The sequence below is a fragment of the Mus caroli genome, unplaced genomic scaffold (genome assembly GCF_978045245.1).
Source record: "Mus caroli unplaced genomic scaffold, Mus_caroli_1 scaffold_11, whole genome shotgun sequence".
Lineage (NCBI taxonomy): Eukaryota > Metazoa > Chordata > Mammalia > Rodentia > Muridae > Mus > Mus caroli.
The window spans coordinates 77,123,996-77,151,960 of record NW_028227266.1 but is presented as its reverse complement, the minus strand read 5'-3'; the positions used below and the strand labels follow the sequence as shown (position 1 = coordinate 77,151,960).

Sequence of the window (27,965 nt, the reverse complement as noted above, 5' to 3'; positions counted from 1 at the left end):
TACATTTTAACACACTATTATTTTAAGAATCAGCCAAGTCTCTTCATATTGATGTATGTTTAAACAATTCCACTTTGACTACAATCTTGAATCCTGAAAAATAAGTGGGAAGAAAAGTTACTATTGCATACACTAGCAAGATTTTGCTGAAAGAACCCAAATATAGCTGTCTCTTGTGAGACTATGCCGGGGCCTAACAAACACAGGAGTGGATGCTTACAGTCAGCTATTGGATGTATCACAGGGCTCCCAATGGAGAAGCTAGAGAAAGTACCCAAGGAGCTAAAGGGATCTGCAACCCTATAGTTGGAACAACATGATGAACTAACCAGTACCCCGGAGCTCTTGTCTCTAGCTGCATATGTATCGAAAGATGGCCTAGTGGGCCATCACTGGAAAGAGAGGCCCATTGGACTTGCAAACTTTATATGCCCCAATATAGGGGAATGCCAGGGCCAAAAGAATGGGAATGGGTAGGTAGGGAAGTGGGGGGCGGTATGGGGGACTTTTGGGATAGCATTGGAAATGTAATTGAGGAAAATATGTAATAAAAAATATTAAAAATTAAAAAAAAAGAAAAGTTACTATTTACAAAATTCTTGTATTTTTAGTTTTTCAAGACAGGATTTCTCTGTGTGGCCCTGGCTATCCTGGAATTTGCTCTGCAGACCAGGCTGGCCTTGAATCTAAGAGATCCACCTGCCTCTGCCTCTGCCTCCCAAGTGCTTAAAGGCATGTAACACTATTACCCAGCTCAAAATTCTTATTTATAAAGGTTGGTGCAATTACATAATATCAAATACACTATATCAAAAAATTTAAGTGTGCAGTTTAGTGCTGATGACTATATTCACTGTTGTTCAATTTCTTTAGCTTTCAACTTGCAAAATTCAAACTCTATATCCAAACGGCGATGCCTTCTTTGCTTACCCCTACCATCCTTGGAAGCACTATTCTGTTCCTGTGACTGTTCTTTGAAACGGGGTCCCATGCAAGCCCAGGTTGCTCTAGGACCCGATCCTGCTGCCTCCGCAGGAACTTGATTTTTTAGATGCCTCACATACAGTACTTGTTCTTTTGTAACTTTTTCACTTGAAGCATGTCCTCAACATTTACTCTGGTTGCAACAGGTGACATTCCTTTTTAAAATGGACAGTCCCTCTGTTACATACATGATGACTGTATTACCATTTTTTCTTTTTTAAAAAAAGATTTATTTATTTTATATATATGAGTACACTGCTGCTGTCTTCAGACACACTAGAAGAGGGCGTCAAATCCCATTACAGATGGCTGTGAGCCACCATGTGGTTGCTGGGAATTGAACTCAGGTCCTCTGGAAAAGCAGTCATCTCTCCAGCCCCCACTGTATTACCTTATTCTTACACCTTTAGTTTGCTTCCGAGAGCACTGCTGCTTTTTTATACGGTGCTATGAGCAGAGGGTGTACATTTTTGAGGTCCTGCTTCCTACTCTTTGGTATGTATACCCACAAGTAGATTTGTGACATCATATGATTGCTAAGAGACCACTATGGTGTTTTCAAAAAAGATAAATCAATTTATACCTCTACCAACAATGAACAAGGGGTCCAATTTTTCCACAAAAATGCTTCTCAGCTATTTTTGGTAGTCATTTGATCAAATATGTAAATCGATTCTGGATCGTATAGTCTGTTATATCTAGCACTGTATAAATAAAAATATTTTTTAAATAAAAGACAATTTAAGAATAAGACCATCATCACCTGTAATGTTCCTGTACCAACATTTATACCTAGCACTTGCAACCTAGCATTCAGGAGATTAAGGCAGAAGGATGGCATGTTTGACACCAGCCTGGGTGGCATATGTCTAAAAAAGACATATTAACTACACTTTGGTAATAGGTGAGAGAGTAAGACTTTATCATTTAGTTTTTAGGATTATGTTGATTGTAATAATATACCATCTGAGCCTAGATGTGAAAGACAGACTTCCTGGGTGTGGCATTACATGTCTTTAATCTCAGAATTTGGGAGGAAGAAGCAGGCAGACTGCAATTTACATAGCAAGTTCCAGGACATTCAGTGATACCTAAAGAGACTCTGTCTCAAAAAACAAACAACAAAATATACAAAAAGGGGGCTGGTGAGATGGCTCAGTGGGTAAGAGCACCCGACTGCTCTTCCGAAGGTCCAGAGTTCAAATCCCAGCAACCACATGGTGGCTCACAACCATCCGCAACAAGATCTGGCGCCCTCTTCTGGAGTGTCTGAAGACAGCTACAGTGTACTTACATATAATAAATAAATCTTTAAAAAAAAAAAAAAACAAAAAAAACCAAAATATACAAAAAGGACAGAGATTTGAATGTCTACACCATAAAACTTTACCTGTGGCACCTAGTGCTCCATGCAACATTAGTAAAACTTCTGGGGCTTTCCTGGAGGTCTTCCCACTTTTTTTTCCATCTCCCTTTTTAGTTTATTTGCTTTGTATCTCTCAGCCATTAAGACAAGTTCCTCTGGGATATTCTGAAATTATTAAATGTATTATTAGGATTTTGTGTTCCTTTCTTTCTGTGACATGCTAAATGACCTTCAAATTATTTCAGAATCCCACAATTATAAGAAAAAAAAAAGAGGGCAGGGGTAGGGGGAGGAGAGAGAAAGGTCTTTCTCTGCTATTTAACTCCTAAATATATTTCTAAGAATAACCTTAACTGTACCCATTATTCTCTTGCTCCCTGTTTATGTTCTTTCCTAGCTGCCAAACATGCTTTTATTTGTGAATTTTTTTGTTTGTTTTATTTTACATGTATGACTATTTTGCTTAGGTACCATGTATGCCTAGGTACCTCCTCTACCCATAGTGTTTGCAGAGGCTGTAAGAGGGTGTCAGGTTTCTTAGAACTAGAGATGACTGTGAGACACATGCTCATGGGAAATTGGTTCTGGATACTTGGGAACTGTGCTCTTAATTGCTGAGCCATCTCTCCAGCCCCAGTGCATCTTTAAAAATGTTCATATATTTTATGTTGTGTGTGTGTGCTCAGGCTCCTGGCTAGAGGATAACTCATGGAAGTTAGTTCTCTCCTGCCACATTGAGAAATTTGGGAGAAAATTGAGGTTGCCAGGCCCTATGTGTACTTGTCCTACCTGTTTAGCCATCTCAGTGGCCCTTCTATATTTTTAACTACATTATAAAGCAGCAGGCTCCCACTCTATGCGTTTTCATGCATCCTTCATTTTGGCCAGTCCTCCTCCTCTCCCTCAGACCACCAACACCCCTCTCTAATGGTGCCATTCTCACGGAGTCTGTCTCACCCTTGGCCCGAGAGTGCTTCCACTGCTGTCTGTTGCTCACTCCTATCATGTTAGGCTTTTCAATCCCATACTTCCATAGCTCACAATCTTTGCCATGTGACAGCCCTCATATTAGTTTACTGTTGTATGCCTTACTTGCCAAGCAGGGCCCTCAGTACCTGGCATAACATATGAATAAACATGAACATGTATATTTCTAGTAAGTTGCATATTCTCACCTGATTTGCTCTTTCTAGAATATTAATCAATTCAGTGGCAACCCTCCAATCATTTCTTGTGATAAGGGTAATTGACATTCCAGTGCGCCTTTAAGAGGGAAAAAGTTCATGTTATCTATTTTATACCATGTTCTTATAATTCAGCTAATACAGAAAACAGAACAAACCCAAGAAACCTCAACCTTTTCACATATGTGTCATAGAGCTAGGATCACATAAACAGCAATTCAGAATGTAGACAGTCATCCCGTAGCATTCAGTGGTGTTGGCTCCAGGACTTCCTGACGACATCAAATCACAGGATGCTCAAGTCTCTTACATAAAATGGCATCACATTTATGTATTACCCTGCATAATATACATCACTGCCTAGATAACTTATCATACTTGTGCACATACATGCACATACATACACAATAAAAATAGATGTTATAATCTTCCATTTTGGGAACAAAGACAAGAAAAGGAATCTGTGTGTTCAGCACAGGCAGTTTTTTAAAAAAACATTTTTGATTTATGGCTGGTCAAGTTTGAAGAGGCAGAAATTCTGAGTTCAGAAGGCTGGTATAATGTTCAGTTACTTTAAAAACAGCCCAAGAGTTCAACAGTAGGGTAAGGGGTCTCTTCTCATGCTAATGCAAATCTGAGTACTTTGTCAATAATAAAAATAGTCAACTGAGCACAGCTCACTGTTGGAATACTGCAGGCTTAAAACATAAGCATAAACAATTACATACCTGGGAAGCTGAGGTAGGAAGATCACAAGGTTCAAGGTTTGCCTGTGGGATGGGGGTGGGGGATACAAAGAGGCCCAGGGATGTGGCTTAGTGGTAGGGCACTTCCTAGTATGTGTGAGACCTTAAGTTCAATACCCAGGATTACAAAAACAAACACAAACACACATGGGGGGCTGGAGAGATGGCTGCTCTTCCAGAGGTCCTGAGTTCAATTCCTAGCAACCACATGGCAGCTTACGACCATCTGTAAAGGGATCCTATGCCCTCTTCTGGTGTGCAGATGTACATGCAGACAAAGTGTCCATATACATAAAATACACAAACAAATCTTTAAAAAAAGAACAAAATGTTAAAAAAAAACCTACAGATAACAATAAACAATCTAAAAAATTTTGAATTACAAGAAGTCAGTCACAGCAGGGTCTAGTTCATCCAGATGAAAAGGAATAAAAGAATCAGTAAGGGTCAGGAGAGAAACAGAACATTTACAAGAGAATAAAATGGTTTCTGCACAAGAACAGTCGCTGAGGTGCGGGGGGAGGGGGAGGTGACAGGAATCCAGAACCAGAACTGGCTTCTCTCCAGGGTAGACCCAGCTGGCTTACCCTGCTCTCCCAGTGCGCCCTACTCTGTGTACGTATTCTTCAATGTTCCGTGGAAAATCATAATTGTAGACATGAGTGATATCATGGACATCAAGACCTCGAGATGCCAAGTCAGTAGCAATAAGTATTCTCACTTTACCTAAAGAGTAAAGACAAACACTAAACTTGTCTGGTTATAGTGAGTCCAAGACATGTGAAAATTACTCTTATTATTTAATCAGATGATTACTGCGTACATGAAAATGGAAAAGAAAGATTTTTAAACTATTGGCAAATCACAACACAATATACCACAATATACAATATACGGTCCTCTCTCGACCTATCTGAACAATGTGGGAAAGAGAATGTTTTGATGTGGTTTGAATGAGAATGGCCCCATACACTATGTTTAAATGCTTGGCCTCTTGTTGGTGGAACTGTTAGGGAAGGATTAGGAGGTGTGGTCTTGTTGGAGAAGGCATGTCACAAGTTTCAAAAGCCCCAGTGCAGCTCTCTCCTTCATGAGCTGTCAGCTGTTGCTCCAATGTCATGCCTGCCTGCTGCCAAGCTCCTCATGATGGTGATGGGCACCACATAAAGCCTTCCTTTTATGAGTTGCCTTGGTCATGGTGTTTTATCACAACAATAGAGAAGTTACTAAGATAGATGTCATTCAGGTAAACTAAGATACAGTCTCCATTATAAGATAATATTCTGACACCTGTTCATGTATTAGTCTTTGTGGAGTTGGCTAGTTATCTCTCAGAAGCAGATTAATAGAGCTCTAACAAATCTATTTTAGGGTTTACAAGGCAAGGTCAGACTGAGAAATGGGAGACATGAAGAGATACCATCACCCAGTCAAGCCTAGGCTCTAGACTTACAGGAAACTACAACAGACAGCAATTATAACCCACCTGTCTTAAAGTTCTCTAACGCTTTCTCTCGGTCGCTCTGTTCTCTGTTGCCGTGCAGAGACTCCACTGATATGTGTCGGAGAATCAGATCACTTGATAAGTGATCAGCACTGAGGCAAAGAATAAAGTTAATGATCTTAAGCACTTTTTCTAATACCATTATCAAGTAGCAAACAAATTGTCAAGTTGTCCCCATTTGAAATTAGCTACAAACACAAACAGTCCTGAGTAAATCAAGTGGATTTCTGAGGACGGCAGAAGCAGAGGGAAATACCTACACGGCTTTTCTGCTGACAAAGACAATGACTTTGTCTTTAGGTGACATATTCTCGAGGAAGGTCTGGATATGAGTTCGTTTCTCTTCTTCTGTGGTAATGATTATATTTTGTTTCACTGTACTTACAGCCTGAATAATTCAGAGATTATAACATATTAGCACCAGGGAGAAGCCCCTGCAGCTCAAACAATGCATTTATAATCAATTCATACTTTGAAAACACAAAAGTAGTGAGCATAGCAAATTACCTTTCCTACTCAGCATGTAAGCTCAGCCTCTGATTTCTATCATTTGTTTACCTACACTGAGTCTGGGAACACCTGAATGATTGGCAGGCATGCTGTAAGCTGGTGGCTACTACTGTAAGAACAACCATCATCTAATACCATGTTTGTATGAATTATCTTCCTGAACCTTGGCTATCAGACTTCACTGATGAATGAGAGGATGAAATGAGTTTCAATTCAGTGAGTACTTTGGCAATTTAATACAACTCACTGGTGTCATTTTTTAACCATAATAAAAAAAGATCTCTTTAGATTGAAATACTCCTGTTTGGGACTTTAGACTGAAGTACTTCAGATGAGGTACTCCCATTGTTTCTCCTGATCGTTTATCACCTTACCAAGCATTATTTCATATTACTCTTAGTTTTTATGTATATGTATGCAGAGTGGAGGCCCATAAAAGTGGAGGCCCAATGTTGACAGGATCTTCCTCAATCACTCCCCACTTTATTAAGGCAGGGTCTCTCACAGAACTTAGAATTCTATGATTTTGCCTAGTCTCAGTAGCTGGCTTGTCTGGGATCCTGACTTTATGATCGTCACATCTGCCTATCTCCACCTTGTTTCTATGACCTGAATTCCACATATTTCAGTGGCACGTACTTTAGCCACTAAACTGCCTCTCCAATCCCTATCTTCTGATATATACTGTTAGTAAACTAATGAATCAACAGCACAGACATAGCAAAGTCAGCTACTCCCCCCTTGTGTTGGGGATGGCTTCGTGAATGCTACGTATGCACTCTATCACTAAAGTACACCCCACTATGTTCTTTAAGCATAATTTTAAGAAGTTTGAATAGCAATAAAAGCAAGCTTACAACTAGATCCAAAGTACCAACATAGACAATCATTGGTTCTTTCAAATAAGATTGTGCAAGACGGCGGACGGCATATGGCCAAGTAGCGCTGGAAACAAAACAAGATACACTATCATCAAAACTTTATAACATGTTACCAATTTTCTTTAAGCATTCTATGAACAGTGTTACTCATGAAAGACATCTTTATATTTCCAATCTGTTAAATGAGGGAAGCAAATTTACAGTTAAATTTGACTAAGAGTTGTCTGGCTACAGTTAAGCTATTGGATGCAACTTTTAACTAGGTTTACAAAAAGATTGTTTTTCATTCACTTATTATTTTTTATTTGTCCTAAGGGATAAGGACACTTATCTAACTTCAAATAAAGTTTCATATATAAAAAGGTAATAAAAGGATAGTAATATCTCATCCTGTATAAAAGAAAAAACAAACAAACCACCAAAACCAAATAATCTGTAACTACCACACAGCGTCAGCTAGAAGAAACAAGCACTAAAGCACAATACAAATCACTTTCGGCACACTGGTCAAAGATATAGAGATTTATATCTTTCTTCATCATACATAAAGTAATGAAATTGGTCACCTTTTGTACCTTCATATACAATGAAATATAACTTTATTTCTTGAAATGTCACAAGACAGAAAATAAAGTTATTTAGTAGTTTTTCTCTGTCATCCAAATATCCTTTTTGTAAATTAAAAAATTTCCATTCACACACAAATGCATTTTATTTTATTAAATCCACCCTTCACTGCCCTCCTAACTCCTACTAGGATTCCCATCCCACTTCCCAACCTCACCTCTCTGTCTGTCTCTGTCTCTCTTTCTCTCTCTCTCTCTCTCTCACACACACACACACACCCCTCCTCCTGAGTTCAATGTGTTACCACATGCATGTAGGTGTAGGGCTACACACTGAAGCATAAGCACCCTACCATGGCCCTGTTCCTGAACAAAACTTACTTTCCACTGACAACTGTTCAATCCAAGCTAGAATTCTCACTAGATCGATTGTATGTAGGTCTTGTGTAGCAACTGCTTGTCATGTCTAGAAGACACTGTTTTACAGTCCTCCCCGACTTCTGGCTCATTCACTGTTCCTGCCCCCTCTTCTGTGACATTTCATAGGCCTGGGATGGAAATCATATACTATTCTTTAAAGAACAAGACTTAGTTTTATTATTTTAATTACATGTTTAAGTGTACATAGGTATATGCATGTGCCTGCAGGTGCCCCTGGAAATGGAGTTACAGGTGTGAGCCATCTGCTGTGGATTCTGGGAACTGAGTCTGGGTCCTCGGCATGAGCAACAAGCACTCTTAATCCCTGAGCCCTGTTTCCAGCCTCCAGGCCCTGTTTTTTTTTTTTTTTTTTTTTTTTTTTTAAGATTTCTTTATTCATTATACATAAGTACACTGTAGCTGCCTTCAGATACTCCAGAAGAGGGCGTCAGATCTCATTATGGGTGGTTGTAACTACCATGTGGTTGCTGGGATTTGAACTCAGGACCTTTGGAAGATCAGTCAGTGCTCTTAACCGCTGAGCCATCTCTCTTGCCCCATGCCCTATTCTTAATACTAAGACCACACAATCAATCATTGCTTTCTCAGTTTTTTTTTTTTAATCAGGGAAAATAATCAGATATCAAATGTTTATCTCTAAAGGTAAGTGATCATTTATTCAGCATAGATTTTTCCATGAAATGTAAACTTCATGTAAAACCCATCACGAGTGGATCAAGCAGGTCAAAGTACTTGCTGCCAAGGCCAAGAATCTGACTCCATTTCCAGAGCCTCTTCTGTGTCGGAGGAAACATACTCTTGCAAGTTGTCCTTTGACCTCTCCACATGTGCCACAGTGTGTGCACCACAAACAAAAATAAATACAGCTGGTCATGATAGTGCATGCCTTTAATTCCAGCACTTGGGAGGCAGATCTCTGTTAGTTTGAGGCCAGCCTAGTCTACATGGAAAGTTCTAGGCTAGGCAGAACTTCAAAGTGTCTCAAAAAAAAAAAAAGTCAAATAACAAACACATTTATAATGAAGGAAAACTATAATAGTTAATGATAAAGCCATTATTATAGTTACGTTTAAGAATCTCAAAATACTTTTAAGTAATGGTCTAAAATACTGTTGAGAAATCAACATAGAATGGGTTTTTTTTTTTTTATAAATTCCATTCTTTCTTTTTTTTTTTTTTAAACCAGGGTTTTTTTTTTTTAAGATTTATTTATTTATTATATGTAGGTACACTGTAGCTGTCTTCAGACACTCCAGAAGACAGAGTCAGATCTTGTTACAGATGGTTGTGAGCCACCATGTGGTTGCTGGGATTTGAACTCTGGACCTTCGGAAGAGCAGTCGGGTGCTCTTACCCACTGAGCCATCTCACCAGCCCTAGAATGGGTTTTTAACTTACTTCTATTCTGTATACATAATTAGGCATACCTACCTTGTCATAATAGTCTGCCGGTCTGGGCGTACATCTAACAAAATCTTCATTATCTGGGGTTCAAATCCCATGTCCAGCATCTTGTCTGCTTCATCTAAAACCTGTACTCGAAGCAAAGAATATAGTCAATCTCATATCTAAGCACTTACTTCTCCCATTAAGCCTATAACCACTTCAACTTCTGCGACACTCAGAATAAACTTTCTTCTATGGGCATAAAATACAGACTGATTTGTTTGACTTGATTCCCAACTGCTACTTTGGCCACTGAGTGAGAAAAAAATGAATGTCTAACTTTCCTACTCTTTATTATGCTAAAGGAAATGGGAAATATTCCCAGAACACAAAGCACTATAAAATAGCCATCCCACCACCCAAATTTTTCTACAGATTCAGTTCTTTTGCCTCCCAGTATTCCAAACCCTCATTCCATGATTACCAAATAGGTTACACTTTTCAGATTGACAAAGTTATTCATTTGTAGGTCATTCAATCTTCCAGGAGTTGCAATAATGATGTCTACACCTTTTGAAACATCTTGTATTTGTCCATCTCTATCACCACCACCATATACACAAACACTTAAAAAATCAAGAAGTTCACAGTTAAGCAAAGAATACGCCATCATAATTGAAAATCATAACTAGCCTAAGCATTCTGGTTACAGGATAAGATGAAATAAGAGAATCTGGTGTTTTTAGGAGTACCTGTCCCTTTGTGGAAACTGTCCACACCACCAGGCCACAGTGTTTCCTAAAGAACTGCTTCTGCATAGTTTGGCTCTATGACATGACCACTGTACTCAGATCAGATTCTAAAGGTGCGAAACTAATGAAGATGAGAGAAGCTACGACGACCAAGGGAAAATTCAGCAAGCCCCTGTTGTGCTAGTACAGCACAGCAGTGATTTTACACGTGCATTTTGTTTTTTGAGACACGTTTCTCTATGTAGCCCTGACTGCCCTGCAACTCAATCTGTAGACCAGGCTGGCCTTGAACTAAGAGATCTTTATCTGCCTCTCAGGTGCATCACGTGGTGATTCATTAATATGTATGATTTTTGTTGTTGTATACCAATTGAAAACTAATATGTAGAGTTGGGACCATAGCTCAGTGGTTGAACACTTGGATAATATGCATAAGGCTGTGAATTTGGACCCAAGAACCACACACACACATTTCTAGTTTAAATAAAGTTACTATAATCGTGAAGATGAATATAACACTTGTACAGAAATGACTTACCTTTTAAGATCACCATATGAATATTTAGAACATTCAGCTTCTACTTGAAGGGCTAATTCCCGGGTGGGCGTAAGAACTAACATGCCAGGCCCATTTCTTTGTTCTCTAGCTCTTTAAAAGGGAAACAGTAATATTATTTATGTTTGTCTTAGATGCATGGAAAGTTCTTTAAGTACAAGATTTTTAATGATGTTTCAAAGACAGACAAAGCATATTTGTTCTTTTTGGTGAAGTGTATGATTAAACGTTTCTCCTATAGACTTTGGTTTGTTAATCACAATTAACATACCTAAATATATAAGCTGCTGGTATAAGTTTCTATAAATTTTTGCTAGAAAGGCATAGTTATCATAAAAATGACAAAAGCAAGAAAATAAGCCACATATACCACAAATCCACTGTCTCACATTCTTATTTGTTCATTTAACATGACTTTTTAATTAATAGTTCATTTGAAATGACATTTTCTCATTGAATATAACTATACTGGACAATTTATTCATACAATTAAACAGCATGACTTAGGACAATTTAAACAATTTGATTCCAGTGTCTTTCTATTATGATTCTGGTGGTGACTACTGCCTATTGCTTCCTGAGATGCCTTTATGAGTGTACACTTCATCAGCATAGCTATGTGCATACTGGCCAGGAGGCATCAGTTTGAACAATGCAAAAAATGACAGGAACTAATTATAGTTTTTGTTCTATATCTATTAAATCCCTGGTAAGAGAATGAAGCCAAAGGAATTCTTACAGTGGTTGAGAGTCTAGATGAATAAATCCAGGCATTAAGTAGGACAGTGTCTTCCCTGTTCCAGTTTGTGCTACTCCAATAAGATCTATTCCTTGCAGAACTATTGGCCATGCCTGTGACTGAAAAAGAGTGATAAACACTGAAGCAAGAAGCATGAGTCTTCTCTCTCTCTCTTCGTGTCCCTCACCGTTATGGGTTTTTTTGTTTGTTTTGTTTGTTTGTTTGTTTGTTTGTTTTTGAGACAGGGTTTCTCTGTATAGCCCTGGCTGTCCTGGAACTCACTCTGTAGATCAGGCTGGCCTTGAACTCAGAAATTCCCCTTCCTCTTCCTCCCAAGTGCTGGGATTAAAGACTCGTGCCACCACATGCTTTTTAGACATAGCTATTCCCCGGTGGTTTAACTTCTAAAACACATTAATTGGGGGGGGGAAAGTGTTCAATGAAAAATTGGAGTTAACAAAGGCATACCTGAATCGGTGTAGGTTTTTGAAAGCCTGCTCTTTTAATGTTTTCCATAACTGCTGGGTAACTTTGAAAGGCATCTTCAAATTTACATATAGGGTTGGGGATAGGACGCTTCTCACCATCTTTCAAGTCATCACATGTTATATTAAAATTTTCTTTCCTTTATAGAAAATACAAGCATTAGTGGATTTGTTCAATTTACACAAGAAAGAAAAAATATTTTTTTTTTTTAAAGATTTATTTATTTATTATATCTAAGTACACTGTAGCTGTCTTCAGATGCACCAGAAGAGGGAGTCAGATCTCATTACAGATGGTTGTGAGCCACCATGTGGTTGCTGGGATTTGAACTCTGGGACCTTCGGAAGAGCAGTCGGGTGCTCTTACCCACTGAGCCATCTCACCAGCCCGAAAAAATATTTCTTACAATCAGTTCAGGTAATAGCTAGAAATTCATCTGCAATTGATTAAAACCAGGCTTTTAGAATTTTAAGGTAGAATAGACTAAGAAATGGAGGGCTGGACATGGTGGCACGCACTTGGAATACAGCACTTGGGAGGTGAAGACAGGAGGATTTGAGGCCAGTCTGGGATATAAGACTATCTCAAAACAAGCAAACAAATAAACAAAGAGAAAGAAAAATAGGAGCCTGGTTCCCTCTTATGTGAGGGTGCAGAGGGAAAGGCAAATCTCCTTCAATTATATTGGTGAATGAAGGAATGAGTATGGAAAGTGGAGCCCACATATGTGCAACATAACCCAAAACTAGAAGAACATGGTCCTAAGACTTGATATGTGACTAAGGTTTAGCATTATCTCAGTTATCTTTCTGCTCCATCCGTCCATCCATCCATCTGCAAGTTTCATGTAGCCTTGTCTAGCCTCAAATACTACATGTAGCTTACAATAACCTTGAATTTCCTAGTTATTCTACCTCAACTTCCAGAGTGCCGACATGCACTACTATGTCCACTATTTTTACAGCCACTATTTTTACAACAGACTTATTATTTTTAAGATTTGTATCAGTTCTTAAGGTTGTTATTAAGAGATTGGAGAGATGGTTCAGCACTTAGGCATACTGGTTGCTCATGCACTGGGGTTCAGTTCCCAATACTCATACAGTGGCTCATAACAGTCTGTAACTCATATTTCAGAGGATTCAATGCCCTCTTCTGGTTTCCTTAGGCACTGAATAAATGTAGTGTACACATATACATACAGGCTAAACACTCACAAACTCTTAAAAAAAAAAAACTTATGGCATCAGATAAGAAATGAAGAGGTTACAGGCTGGTGAGATGGCTCAGCGGTTAAGAGCACTGGATCTCGCCGGGCGTGGTGGTGCACACCTTTAATCCCAGCACTTGGGAGACAGAGGCAGGCGGATTTCTGAGTTCGAGGCCAGCCTGGTCTACAGAATGAGTTCCAGGACAGCCAGGGCTACACAGAGAAACCCTGTCTCAAAAAAAAAAAAAAAAAAAAAAAAAAACCAACCAACCAAACAAACAAAAGAGCACTGGGTGCTCCTCCAGAAGTCTTAAGTTTAATTCCCAGCAACCACATGGTGGCTCACCACCATCTATAGGGGGATATGATGCCCTCTTCAGATAGGCAGATATATATGCAGCAAAGCACTTGTACATTAAATAAATAAAAGAAAAAGAAAAAGAAATAAAAAAGAAATGAAGAGGTTAAGAAATTATTCATAACAGACAGAATTCAGAAAGGCATAACTGGTCAGAATTCAGAGAACAACTGATTGAAACTGTGTCTTCTAGATATGAGAAGGGAACTGCACCCAGGGAACTGCACCCATGAAATCTCAAGATATATGGCTGCCTAAATTGACATGCTACGGTTGATGGGGGTGTGTGTGAATCTCAAGGACCCACCCCTAAATGAAGAGCTACAGGCAATCGGTGTCTGTTGAGGGAAGAAGAATCAGTCTTCCCCAAGGACAAAGACCCTAACTGGCTATCTAACACCAAGTAGTCAGCCCTAAAAACATGCATTATGTAACAACAAATGGAGTCAAGCAGCCTACATAATTCATGTAACAATCATGTAACAACAGTAATAAACAGAAAAAGTCCATGAATTCGAAAGGAAGTAGAAGGGACACATGACAAGTTGGAGGGAGGAAAGGAAAGGTGAAAATGATGTAAATATAGTATACACATGTGAATTTTTAAAAAAAGCAATTCCAGTGCTGGCCAGATGGCTCACTGAGTAAAGGTGCATGACAGCAGTCTAGTTTTTATCCCTGAGACCACAGAGTAGAAGAGAAGCAATTCCCATAAGTGATCCTTCGGCCTCCATATGTGTGCCATGTCATGCATGTATGTGTGCACATACATAAATAAATGTAATTAAAAAGTAATGTGTTTCACTGAAAAAAAATTATTGTATTTAAAAAAACAACTTTTTTTTTTTTACCTTTTCAACTTCTCACTGTTTGCTGGTTAGCTAGGTTGTAGAGTACTGGCCTAGAATGCATGAAGCCCTGAGTTCACTAAGCACACATACGCTGGGCAAGATGACGCATACCTATAATCTCAGCATAAAGAAGGCAGAGGCAGGAGGATAAGAAATTCAAGGTCACTTTTGGCTGCACAGTAAATGAGGCCAGCCTGGGAAGGCAGTCTCAGGAAAAAAAACAATTTACAAATTATATTTACTTAATATGTATGTGTATATGTATGTTAGTGGTGGGGCATACACTTGCCACAGTGCCCAGGCAGAGGTCAGAGGTCAACTTACACCTTGTGGATCACAGGGTGTCAAACTCAGGTTTTCAGGTTTGATGGCAAGTGCTTTTAACTGCTGAGCCATCTTGCCAGCCCTAAAAAAAAAAATCCTTAATTTTCTAGTGTTGGAGACATCATTCTCTAAACTACTATCTAATACAATAGGCACCCCTAACACATGACAATTTAAATTTGAAATTAATGTCATGAAAATTAATGATAGGGGATGCATTCTGAGAGATCAGTGGCTGGCAATCTCTCTGTTTCATAAACATGACAGTGTATTTACACAAAGTTATATATAATTACCAAACACAAACTGGCCTTTATAATTTTATGTACTTTAAATTTTTTATCTTATTATTTTATGTGTATAAATGCTTTGTCTTCATGTGTTGAGTACACCACAGACATGTCTGATACCCACAGAAGTCACAAGAAGGAGTCAGATCCCTGGGACTGAGTTACACATGGTTATGAGCTGACATTCAGGCATTGGGAATCAAACCTGGGTCCTTTAAAACTCTTAAAAATTAAACTCTCCAGCCCAACTTGGTCTTTAAAAAGGGGTTTATTTATTTTTATGTTTCTGAGTATTTTACTTGCATGTATATAAATGCACCTGAACATGAAATCTCTTAGGAGGCAAGACAAGAGTATCAGGTCCTCTAGAACTGGAGTTATAAACAGTTGTGAGCTGCTGTGTGGTGCTGGGACTGAACCTGGGTCCTCTGTAAGAGCAGCCAACACTTTTAACTGAACCCTCTCTCCAGTCCCTCACCCTGGACTTTTAAAAGTGTGTGTGTGTGTGTGTGTACACGTGTGTGTACTTGTGTATGTGGGAGTGTAAAGGACAGAGGTCAACGGCAGATATAGATAGATCTCTACCTTATTTTTTGAGACAGGGTCACTCATTGTCCTGGAGCTAAATAAGGGTAGGCAGGCTCGCAGGCCATCAAGCCCTAGTGATCTGCCTGACTTCCCTTTCCCTAATGCTCACTAAACCAGCTTGTTATGTGTTACTTTTGTGGCAAGCACTTTAATAACTGAACTGGAGAGATGGCTCAAGTGGGTAAGGACATTTGGTGGCAAGCCTGATGACCTGAATTTGACTCCTGGACCTACACAGTGGAAAGAGAAATGACCTGGCAAGTTTCCTGACCTCCACACATGACCTGGCAGGAGCATCACTCCCCTCCACCCACAAACACAAACACAATAAAAACAAATAAAGATGTAAACTAGCCTACAAAGCAGTGGGTGTCACCATGACATTTTCATACATATAATTTTACTTTGTTCTTATTCATCTTTATCTGCAAAGTCCTCCCCTAACAACCTGCTTTTTAATGCTGTCAACAGTCTGCAATAAAGGCAAGATTATGTGAGTTTGGGAGTGGACAGGCAGCTCAGGGGTTGAGAGCACTCACACTTGTGGAAACCTGAGTTTGGATCCCAGCATCCAAAGGGCAGTACATAACCGCACGAGCACTCACATAGTACACATACACATACATATATGCAGGCACTTGTGCATATATATAAAATAAAAATAAATATGTTTTCTATAGAAACAGATAGGAGTTTGCTGTTAGTATTTGACACACAATAATTCCTTTTTTCCCCTTTTCTTTTTTCTTTCTTTCTTTTTTGAGACAGGCAGGCACTTGTACTAGAGACTGTTCTGGAGCTCACTATGTACACAAGGATGCCCTTGAGCTTCTGATCCTTGCCTTCATCTAGAGGGCTGGGATTACGGACATGTGCCATCATGCCCTATTGTGCCTGGCTACATGGTGCTAGGGACCAAACTCAGGGTTCTGTGTTCTATGCTAGGCAAGCACTCTACCAACTGAACTATATTCTCAGTCCTACAGTAATGTTTAAATCTGAGAGGACCAAAAGCAGAGTGATGTACATGCCAGGCAAGCACTCTACTACTGAGATACACCCCAGCCCTAGCTTACTTCTGTTAGAACAAATATGCTTTAAGACAATGCTTAGGAGCAGTCATCTGTTCTCATTACAGTGTTTTACAGGCTGCGCATTACACACTATACTCTGACCAGCATAGCTTCAGATGTACCACGTTGCCACACATGTGAATACATTGCACTGTGTTATGGCAGCTACAGTCGCTTCAGCATAGTAATTCCTCAGATCCATTATATACTCTTGCGGGGTCATGGAGGCTGAGGTTGACTTTACATCCCCAGCATGTACTGCTCTTCAGCTAGAAGAGCCACAGTTAGTATTCAGCAGTCTTACAGAATACTGAGACACAATCAGACCAGCTTCCATCATCATAACCCAATGTTGTTGTTTGTGACAGTCTTGCTGACCTTGAACTCATGATGCTCCTGCCTCTGCTCCTGAGTGCTGGGATTACAGGCATGTGCCACCATGCTCCACTGCAGTACTCAACAAAAATGCTCTAAAATTCATCATGCAAGATGCACCCAAATTTCCAGCTGAGCAAACATGGAAGTTGGGTGTAGTGTTCTAACACAATCATTCAAACTCCTTGCCTAATGAGTCAACAGTCAAAACCTAAGAACACACTGAGGTAACGAAACAACTACCCACCTCCAGTTGTCTATTTGCACTTGTGACATTGAGCTTGTCGTTGCTGACTCTATGTAAAAGTTTTTCTTAATTGGAGGTAAATCTGGGACAAAGATGACAATCCAAACTTTGATAAATAATATTGTACATTTACTAACACTTATTCAAAACTACAGATATCAAAGTAGAATAATATTAAGTTCTCTATGCATACAGTTTTAGGTAGTTCTACATGTTGCCACCCAGGCTTATGCCAGTCTAAAAGGATTCTTTTTGGTTTTTCTTTCAACTATAGTTTTCACCCAGGAAAGAATATTTTGTATTTTATAAAAATATATGTGTTTTGTTACTTATTATAAGTGTGTACATCTGTGTGAGTGTATGTCTCATGTGTAGGCATCTGTAGTGTCCAGAAAAGGCAGTCAGATCCTCTAGAGCTGGAGTCTCAGGCAGTTGTGAGACAGCTAACGAGGGTGTTGGAAACTAAACTCAGGTTCTCTGCCAGAGTCACAGGTATTCTTAAATATTGAGCCCCCAGGAAGGAGTTTTTCACAGGAAAGGACAGGAGAGAATGATTTTTTTTTTTCCTATGCAGGGACTCACTGTACATCTCTGGTTGTCCTGGAACTCACTATGTAGAGCAGGCTGGCCTTAAACTAACAGAGATCCACCTGCTTCTGCCTCCTGAGTGCTGGGATTAAAGGTGTGTGCTACTATGCTCGACTGGAACACATGATTTTTTTTTTCAAAAACAATTTTTTTATTAGATATTTTCTTCATTTACATTTCAAATGCTATCCCGAAAGTCCCCTATACCCTCCCCTGCCCTGCTCCCCAACCCACCCACTCCCACTTCTTGGCCCTGGCATTCCCCTGTACTGGGGCATATAATCTTTGCAAGACCAAGGGCCTCTCCTCCCAATGATGGCCTTCTAGGCCATCCTCTGCTACATATGCAACTAGAGACACGAGTTCTGGGGGTACTGGTTAGTTCATATTGTTGTTCCTCCTATAGAGTTGCAGACCCCTTTAGCTCCTTGGGTACTTTCTCTAGCTCCTTCATTGGGGGCCCTGGAATACATGATTTTAAAAGAAGCCCAAGTAATTGCAACAAATGAATTTATTCTAAAACACTTAACACTGATTTTAATTTTTCTTCAAAAGTCAATACCATTAGTTTAAAAATCTTTTAGATTCATTTTTATTTAGTTTTTTAGATAAAATCTCATTATGTAGCTCTGGCTGGCTTTAAACTTACAGAGATCCTCCTGCCTCTGCCTCCTGTGTGCTGGGATTAAAGGTACCTGATACTATACCAGGCTATTTTTATTATGTGTATGAGTGTATGTCTGTCTGTGGGTATGTGAGGGTAGGCACCTGCAGGGGATAGAGACACTGAATCCCCTGGAGCTGGAATAACAAGTGGCTCTGAGACAACTGACATGCGTCTTAGGAACCAAACTCCTTTTTCTGCAAGAGCAGTGCTATTCACTCTTAGCCACAAAGTCATCTCTTCAGTTCCATACCCTTAGTGTTTATTTTTGTAATGTTTATAATCAAACTCGGACCTATTCTACCAATGAGCCATAAGCTCCCAGCCCCCATCCTACTACTTTTAGGCATTAAATATAGATCCTCATTCAACTTTATGAGGTTGTCTCAGTCTTTGTGTGTATGTGAGTATGGTTTATGTGTGCGATATATATGTACATGTGCAAGCCAGAGAATGGTGGTTCTTGTTGCCTCTCATTGAATTTGAAGCTCACCAACTGGCTAGACAGGGTTGGTCAATGAGCTCTTGGGATCTGTTTCTATTCTCCAGGCTATGGGATTACAGGTGATCAGCGTCCACCTGATAAGTGGGTGCTGTAGAAATGAACTTGGTCCTCATGCTTAATGTGGCAAGCACAAGAGTTATGACCTTCTGCAGCCTCTGAGGTTATAAAAGTTCATTATACCTCTTCTAAGCTTAATTCCTTCCACAGTGCCTCCATAACACATCGACTATATAAAAATTTAACATGCCCACATAACGACATAGTTACCAACATTTTGATTACTTTATTATTAGTGCATTATCCTTTGTGTATATGTGAAGTATGTGTGAGTATACACACATCTGTGTATGAGAGTATGCCCAGCCACTGGAGGCCAGGGGACAAGCAGGTATCTCCCTCTCTCCCTTTCTGCGATAATTTTTTGAGGCAGGATGTCTTGCTGAAGCTGGCAGCCAGTCCTCCTGGCTCTGTCTCCCTACCCACATGCTAGAGTTACAGGCATGCACACGACTACAGCTAGCTTTTTATATGGGGTGGGGTACTAACAGTTAAGCCCAGGTCCTCATAGTTACACACTAAGTACTCGTAAGCAGTGAGCCATCTCTCCAGCCTATACAAACAAACACTAAATAACAATGCTATATTGCTGCCTTATTTAAGAGTCTAAAAGTAGACACTTTATAGAGTCCCTGCTTCTTAAACTTTTTCTCTCAGAATCACTTTTCACTGGCGAAATTTTTTTTAATACTTTTTATTAGGCATTTTCCTCATTTACATTTCCAATGCTATCCCAAAAGTCCCCGATACCCACCCCCCCCCACTCCCCTACCCACCCACTTCCCCTTTTTGGCCCTGGCGTTCCCCTGTACTGGGGCATATAAAGTTTGCAAGTCCAATGGGCCTCTCTTTCCAGTGATGGCCTACTAGGCCATCTTTTGATAGAGACAAGAGCAGCTAGAGACAAGAGCTCTGGGGTACTGGTTAGTTCATATTGTTGTTCCACACTGGCGAAATTTTTACCTGACAGAGAATACTATATAAAACTGCTATACATATTAAATATTCACTGATAATAAATCAAAGATTTACTTCAAAAAATTTGGTATACACAGAATTTATTAAAGATTAAAGTAAAATCGTATTGTAATGAGATAAGATATGCCTGTTTTTTATTTCTTTAATTGTTTTGTTTGTTTGTTTTTTTGGGACAAAGTTTCTCTGTGTAGTCCTGGCTCTTTTGGAATTTGCTCTATAGACCAGGCTGACCTTGAACTCAGAGATCCAACTGCCTCTGCCTCCCAAGTGCTGGGATAAAAGGCATGTACAACCATTGCCCGGATTATTTTTATGTAGAGAATTAAATTTAGTTCAACACCACCACAAGGGTATAGAACACTGTTTTCAGAATTTACTTTTATATTTTAATCATCTATACTTAAGAATGCCACTTCACACAAATTTGTAGTATAAAATGATCATTTCATAAATTGTTGGAAATTCTGTCCCAATCCCAGGGTAAATTCTTTAAATGATATTCTTTTCTGAAATTCTCCTACAACACAAATAGCAATTTTTTATTTATTCATTTTCAGACAGGGTCTCACTATGTCACCCTGGCTGGCCTGGAACTTGCTATGTTGACCAGGCTGACCTTGAAAGTACAAAGGTCTCCTTGCCTCTGTCTTCAGGGATCTGGGATTAAAGGTGTGTGCTATCATTCCTGGCCAGTGATTTTTAGTATCAAACATTCTAGCATGATACAATTCAAAGATATACTAATTTAACAGTTCACATGGTAAGGAACATGGAAAAAAAACAACTATTTTTTCTGTAGTTAAAGCATTATGTTTCTGGAAGGTCAAAAAACTTTGCATGAACAGTTAAAAAAAAACCCACTGCAATTCATAGCATATAGCAGCCTCAGACCTGAAGAGAGGTGTTTCTGGTGGCCTCTGGTGAGGTGTGTGTGGTATCTCAGAATGAGTAACGCAGAGCTGACTGTGTCACGACCTGGGCTATGGTGAAGGCTGGTATCGCCACACGGTGAGCACTACCCGGCACACCTCAGATCCAGTGTGCTTTTGATTCTAAATTAATGTCCAGCCACTTAGTGTTCAGAAACCTTGCACTCTTGCCACATTTTCATGACCCTTGAATGTAGTTATGTGACCCTATGTGGGTCCTGACCACAGGTTAAGAAGCTGGTTGCAGAGGATATGAACGGCAGTCAAGAAACAGCATCACATGGATAAGTGTTAGGATACAGGACTGACCTGCCCACTTTTTCTTTTCCCATTTCAAAGCATCTTCTCGAATTTGATCCCAATCTATCAATGGCTGATCGTCTGTTACACTCTCACTTGTGCTGGTATCTGCTCCAACGGTAGGTTGGAATGCAATAATACCTGTTAAAAGATTTTGACAAAATTAGCTTTGAAGTAGGTCCTGAGAACACAAAATCCCAAATGCAGTTTTTTGTGTATGTTTATTCAAAACAGGATATTAACACTTGAAATGTAAAATTCTATATTTTCAAGGTCTAGGGAGATGGCTCTATGTGTAATACAAAGCAAGCAAGAAGACCAGATCTGGGTCCCCAGCCCCTATGTCCATTCCAAGTGGACAGGGTGGATGGTCTGCCTAGAATCACAGGACTGGGCGTGGACACTGGATATCTCCAGAGTAAGCTGAGTAGCTAGGGTAGCCCAACCAGTGACGTCTGCATCCAAGATGCTACTTAAGACAGAGATGGAGAACACTCAGATCTACAGCTAGCCTCTGAACACAAACTAGAGCGCATGCACGCACGCACACACTCACACACACACACACACACACACACTCACACACACACACACACACACACACAGAGGCATAAACACACACAGGCTAATCTTATCCTTAATGCTAAAGTGTGTGTTGAAGAGTTCTTTCATTTTAACTTACCTGTGGCTAAAAGTGAAACTAGATTTAACCATACTATCTAAATAGCCACAGATGTTATGAATGTTTTTTTCTCATTTGCTTATTTACACAGTATGTGTGGTGTGTGTGCACTCACATACATGTCTCTGAATATGCTATGGGGCACATATGTCAGAGGGCAACATGTAGAATGTAGTTTTCTCTTTCCACTGGTACATTCTGGGAACAGAAGTCATGTCAGTTACTTAAGCTTCATGGCAAGCACCTTCGCTGACATGTAATTTTGAAAGATGAAAGTAATCTGGCCTCTTACTGAAAAAAAAAAAGTGTAGATCTAGGAAGCTAAAGCTTTGTCAGAGGGAAGGAATCAAACATGACATTTATATAACACTGATCTATAACATACTTATATAATCAGGTGTGCTGACACACACTTGTATTCTTAGCTCTCGGCAGGCTGAGGGGCCAGGGGATGTGTTTGAGGCCACCTTGTCCTACATTGGAGATTCCGTATCACAGAACAAAACAAAACTATAAGCACTGACAAAAAGTATCTTTACATTTCTAAAGCAGGCTGGGAATGATAGTACATGCCATTAATCCCAGTACCTGGGAGGCAGAGGCAGGCAGATACTTATGAATTTGAGCCAGCTTGGTCTACATAGTGAGTCCCAGACCAGCCAAGGCTACACAGTGAGAATCTGTCTCAACAACAACAAACTAAATCACTTATATGTGCAAAAATTAACATCACCAATAAACTAAAGGACTTAAGTGTGCAAAAATTACTTACCAACTCTTTGTCCTGGAATGTAATTTTGTTGTTTTTTAACAACATTATCTATCACTGTTTTTGCTTTTGTTTGCATGGCTTTATTACCAAAAATTTTGATTTCTGCCTCAGGATTTCCTTTTATTACCTAGATACAAAGGGAGAAACACAGGTGGGATCGAAGTCTCCTCACCCAGCCCCAAGAATTAATCAAGTTCAAATAGTAAGGAAGAATGCAAACAGGGTCTTGCTATACTATTCCACGTCTGGCTTGAGTAGGGTCGCCCACGCCCATATGACAATCTGTAAATTTAACTTCAGGATGCTGTGGTTGATGGAAAAATAAACCATTAATACAGGGGCTGCCCAGATAGCTCAATAGTCAGGTTCTTGTCCCCAAGGCCTGGGAACTTGAGTTGAATCTCTGGATCCCACTGAAGATAGGAGAGAATCAACTCCCTAAGTTGTTCTCTTAACTCCACACACCCAAATATTAAATGTAGATATTAATCTGACATGTGATATTACTGTGAGTTGGCGTTCCCTAGCCTGTAAAAATAGTACTTTTGGGGGCTGCATCTTATATAATGATATAGCGGGAGTAGTAATAAACTATAGTCTATAGTTTACTGAACTTTCGTTGGACTAGATAAAATTTTAAGTTAAAAGAACTCTCTGTACATGTAAACAATGATGGATCTAGGGTTTTTGAGGTTTTTTTGTTTTTGATTTTGTTTTTGTTTTTTTGGATTAGGTTTTCTGAGACAGGGTTTCTCTGTGTAGCCCTGGCTGTCCTAGAACTCACTCTGGAGACTGGCCTGGTGTCAAACTCACAGCTCATAGAGATCTGCCTACCTCTGTCTCATAAGTGCTGTGATTAAAGGCATAGCCACCACACCCCACTAGAAAATAGTATGTATTTATTCTTTGATATTTTTATACTTTTACAATATATTTTTATTTGCAATAATCTAAACTAAAATATAATTATATAATTTCTCCTTTCCCGCTTCTTCCCTCTTTCTTTGGATTCCCTTTACTCCCTCTCAAATTCATTGCCTCTTCTTAGTTAATATCATCACAGAGAGAGACAGACAGACAGACAGACAGAGAACGAGCCCTACTGAGGCCCTTTAGTGTTGCCTGTATGTATATGCTCTCAAGTCTGACCAATGTGGAGGAAGACTAGTCTTCCCTCTTAGGAGTCATTAATTGCCTGTAGCTCTGCATCTAGGGGTGGAGAACTCCTTGAGGTTTCCTCTGCCCATGTTAGCAAGTCTACTAGCTGTTGTTCAGGTTTTGTTAGATAGCTATACTGCTGAGATTTGATGGGTGTCATTTACCTGTCACTTCCGGGAGACAATCTCCCAGTAGGCATCCAGGTCCTCTGGCTCTTACAGTCTTTCTGTCCCTCTCTGGACATCTTTACAGTGTGCCTTCATAATGTACTTTGATCACATCTATCTACCATCGCCTCCCTCCAACTCCCCTTACAAAACTTTTTGTTGTTGTTTGTATTTTAGGTTTGGTTTTAAAAGGGTTGTTTGGTGCCCAGGGAGGCCACAAGAGGGTACCAAAACAGAGATTGTATTTAAAGATTTAGGTTTTACTTCCAAGAGTCACAAACACTACACCTAGAAGAGAACAATCCAGGCAAATGCTGGTGAACGCTCCTGCGGCATTCTGGCTGCTTCCTACAGCACAAGCTAAGCAGCAAGCCGACGGTGGATAGACAGATGCTGCTCGGGGAAGGAACACAGGTGACTTACCTGTATCCTAGTGTTCGTTGTATTTTGGATTTCTCTAATTTTTGACCCACCACGACCTGTTTTTAAGAATAAAAAAAATACGATTATGAACTAAAATCAATAAAAGGGATCTATGCACTTCTCTCAAAGGACTTTGTGTGGTTCTTCCCCAAATCACTCAAGGGAAGATTTCTAGGGTGTGGCAAACACTTTCTGTCTTGGATGGGGGATGTCATCTCACACTTTTTTGAGTAGTAGGAGGGTTTTTGTTGTTGTTGTTTTTAACCAAGATGGAGACTAAAAGATTCTATTCCAGAACATACCAAATTGTACCGAAGACAATATGAAGAAATTAAAGTCACTTATAACAGAAACAAAATCCAGGTGTGTGTGTGTTTATCTGTAAGACTGATAGCCTAGGCTTGAACTCAGAATGCATCCCATGCTGGCCTTAAACTCAAGGCAATTCTGCTGCCTCTGCCTCCTAAGCAGTGGCAGTTCAAACACTGGACACCACATCTAACTAAATAATTCTTTTTTTTTTCCTTTAAAGCAGAGAAGGAGCCAGGTGTGGTGGCTCACACCTTTAGTCCCAGCACTCGGGAGGCAGAGGCAGGTGGATTTCTGAGTTCAAGGCCAGTCTGGTCTACAGAGTGAGTTCCAGGACAGCCAGGGCTACACAGAGAAACCCTGTCTCAAAAAACAAAAACAAAACAAACAAAAAAACAGAGAAGGGAAGATGAAGTACAGTTGAGTAGTACAGCACTTGCCTCAGTAGCATGCCTAAGACCCCCTAGTGTGCTCCCTCCCTGACTCTTATAAAAAAAAAAAAAACTTTGATAAAAAAATTCAAAAGGTGAGGGATTTGTGCAAGCGTTTCTTCAAAAACATTTAAGTCTATCAGCTATTCGACATCTCTAAACAGTCTAACCCAGACTGTAAATACAAAAAGATTGCTTCTTATTTTTTCTTTAAAAAGTACTTTTTGTTGTCGTTTATTTTTAAAAACAAGCTCTCAGTATATAGTTCTAACCTGCCCAGAATGTTCTATAGAGACTTAGCCTGCTTCTACCTCTGGGGGTGGGGCCAGTGTTGCTAAAGGCCTGCATCACCACATTCAACTTTACTGTTTCCTTTTAAAAAGATAATTTGCAGTACTTAGAAATGAATCAAGGGTTTTATGTATGTGCTTTAGTAAGAATGTTATTTAATTGGTAGCCTATGAACTACTGGTGTGATTGGAAAAAAATAACAAGTGAAAACCTTACAAACTAATTCAGCATTGACATGACTGAGTACACACGTAAGGAAAAGGAGATGAAGCGTGGCCCTGATGGTGAAGACCTGCACTGTTGTGCCACACAGAAGCACTGTGCACCAAAGTAAGAACCTGGAAGCAACTTAATCAGCATCAAGAGCATAATGGCTAACAGGAAGAGATACATAGGAAAGACGTAATGTTCTGGGAGGGGGGATGGGATAGGGGTTTGCGGAGGGGAAACCCGGAATGGGGTAACATTTGAAATGTGAATACATAAAATAGTCAATTAAAAAAATAGAACTAAAAAATTAAAAAATATATTAACTAATATTCAGTCTTTAACAGGAAATTCTGTCAGACATTAAGAACCAGATGACAAATTGAGGACATTATGTCCACAGTAAGTCAATCACAAAACACTGTAATGTCCTTGATTCTACTTGAGGATCTGAAGTAGCAGCAGAGAGTGGTGATGTGGAGGCACAAGACCAAGGAGAAACGAGGAGCTGAGAGGTGGTATAGTTCTAATCACGGAAGAGCTGGGACACAATCTCCCATTACCACTAACACTGCGTTCGTTATATATGCTTACTTCTTAACTATAGAACTAAGGTGGGGCTGGGTAGCAGATTAGGGGTAAAGCATAGGCTTAACTCTTATGAACCTCTGGGTTCAATCCTGAGTACCATCAAAGAAAGAAAAAGAGAGGCAAGAAGGAGGTGGGGTGGGAGAAGATGAAAAGTAGAGGAAAAAATAAAGATTGTCATATTTTAACACACACTGGAATAAACTATCTAGGTTGCAAGGCTAGGGATGTAGCTCAGGATGCACCTAATTATTTGGGATGCACTGGGTTCAATACCCAGAATAAGAAACAAACAAACAAACAAACAAAAACAGTAGCATGCATACCCAAGGAGTCGTGTGTATTCCAATGCCTAGACTTCACTGCTTCTTGCAGCGGGTCTAATTTCTGTCCCAAATCTATTGGTTCTCTGGTGAGCTTCCCGTTCAAATACTGGGCTTCTCGTTCAGATTGGGAAGGGTGGAGAGGGCGGGGGAGCTTGGACCCTGCAAACGGAATCTCTGTCTATTCTAGTAACCAGCCTTAAAACATACGATTAAATGCCACAAAGCAGGCTTTTAGAACTAAATATATTCACTTCACGGACCCCAACCCCCCCCCACCCACCCCCCAAAAATCCCTATAACTGAAACTAAGAATTGAAGCCAGCTGAGGGAAACATCCCCATCACTGTAAAATGCATCTCAGAAAAGTTGAAAATTGCACATCTAAGACTCCCGCGTACTGCTCTCCGCAGTTACATTCACCTCAAGTTAAACCTCCTGGCAGAGACGAAGCTGAGGCTCTGACCTGACACTAAAGCACACTAGGTGTGAAAACGACCTAGAGGGTGATGGCCGGGACCTCCGCACTGCGGGAAACCGGAAAGACCTTTACCGCGGATGCCGCGCGAGTCTTCCAGGAGGTTCTCTCCCGCACTCGCCCCGGCCCGCCATCGAACTGCGCCCCCGCGCTGCTGGAGCCCCGCCGCCGCCGCCCCGTCACGCAGCGAGCCTGGGCGCCGCCGGCGCTCACCTATCACCGCGCCCACCACATCGTTCTTCACCCCGAAGCAGAGCGGCGGTTCGCGGCGGCCCGCGGCCGTAGCCTCGGCGGCCCCGGCGGGCTCTCTCCAGCCGCCGCCCGCACCCCTGCTACCGACCCGGCCTCTCCGGTTCGTCTCCTCCGTTGCCGTCCGGTCGGCGCCCCGGGACCGGGTCGAGCTTCGCCGGGGAGCAACGCCCGAGGAGGAAGCGTTGGCTGCGGGTTCCCGCCTAGACATGGCTCTGAGGAGAGCCGCGCGTCGCACGTCGTTCCAGACTCAGCTGCCCAGGCCGCGGCGTCGGAAAAACTCCGCTGCCGCCCGCGAGCTCGCCCGCCAGTCCTCTGCGCGCTCATTGGCCGCCGCGCCTCAGGGGCGGGGCCTGGCTGGCCTGACCAATCGGCGCTTGCAGCCGAGCGGCCACCTGGACCCCTATTTGCCCGGCTAGTGTCTGGCTGGGAACATCAGCTTGAGGACA

General features: G+C 40.6%; 1 protein-coding gene across 1 annotated transcript; it reads right to left on the bottom strand.

Moving 5' to 3' along the window:
- Nucleotides 1-34: 34 nt before the first annotated feature.
- Ddx43 (DEAD-box helicase 43) lies at nt 35-27,926 on the bottom strand. The gene is made up of 17 exons (XM_021172583.2): nt 27,481-27,926; nt 24,641-24,696; nt 22,893-23,019; nt 21,448-21,579; nt 17,418-17,499; nt 12,084-12,240; nt 11,616-11,734; nt 10,859-10,969; nt 10,053-10,194; nt 9,614-9,714; nt 7,152-7,239; nt 6,045-6,172; nt 5,767-5,876; nt 4,868-5,006; nt 3,526-3,613; nt 2,375-2,515; nt 35-93 (listed from the first exon to the last, which is right to left on the bottom strand). The coding sequence occupies exons 1-16, from the start codon at nt 27,725-27,727 to the stop codon at nt 2,402-2,404; spliced, it is 1,941 nt and encodes a 646-aa protein (XP_021028242.1). The 5' UTR covers nt 27,728-27,926; the 3' UTR covers nt 35-93; nt 2,375-2,401.
- Nucleotides 27,927-27,965: the final 39 nt, after the last annotated feature.

Excerpts from the sequence above, each read along its gene's own strand:
- Ddx43 (XM_021172583.2), bottom strand. The coding sequence starts at position 27,727 with ATGTCTAGGCGGGAACCCGCAGCCAACGCTTCCTCCTCGGGCGTTGCT. Across the intron at positions 11,735-12,083 it reads AAAAACCTACACCGATTCAG|TCACAGGCATGGCCAATAGT; the intron begins GTATGCCTTTGT and ends ACTCTTTTTCAG. Across the intron at positions 2,516-3,525 it reads TTCTAGAAAGAGCAAATCAG|AATATCCCAGAGGAACTTGT; the intron begins GTGAGAATATGC and ends TAATAATTTCAG.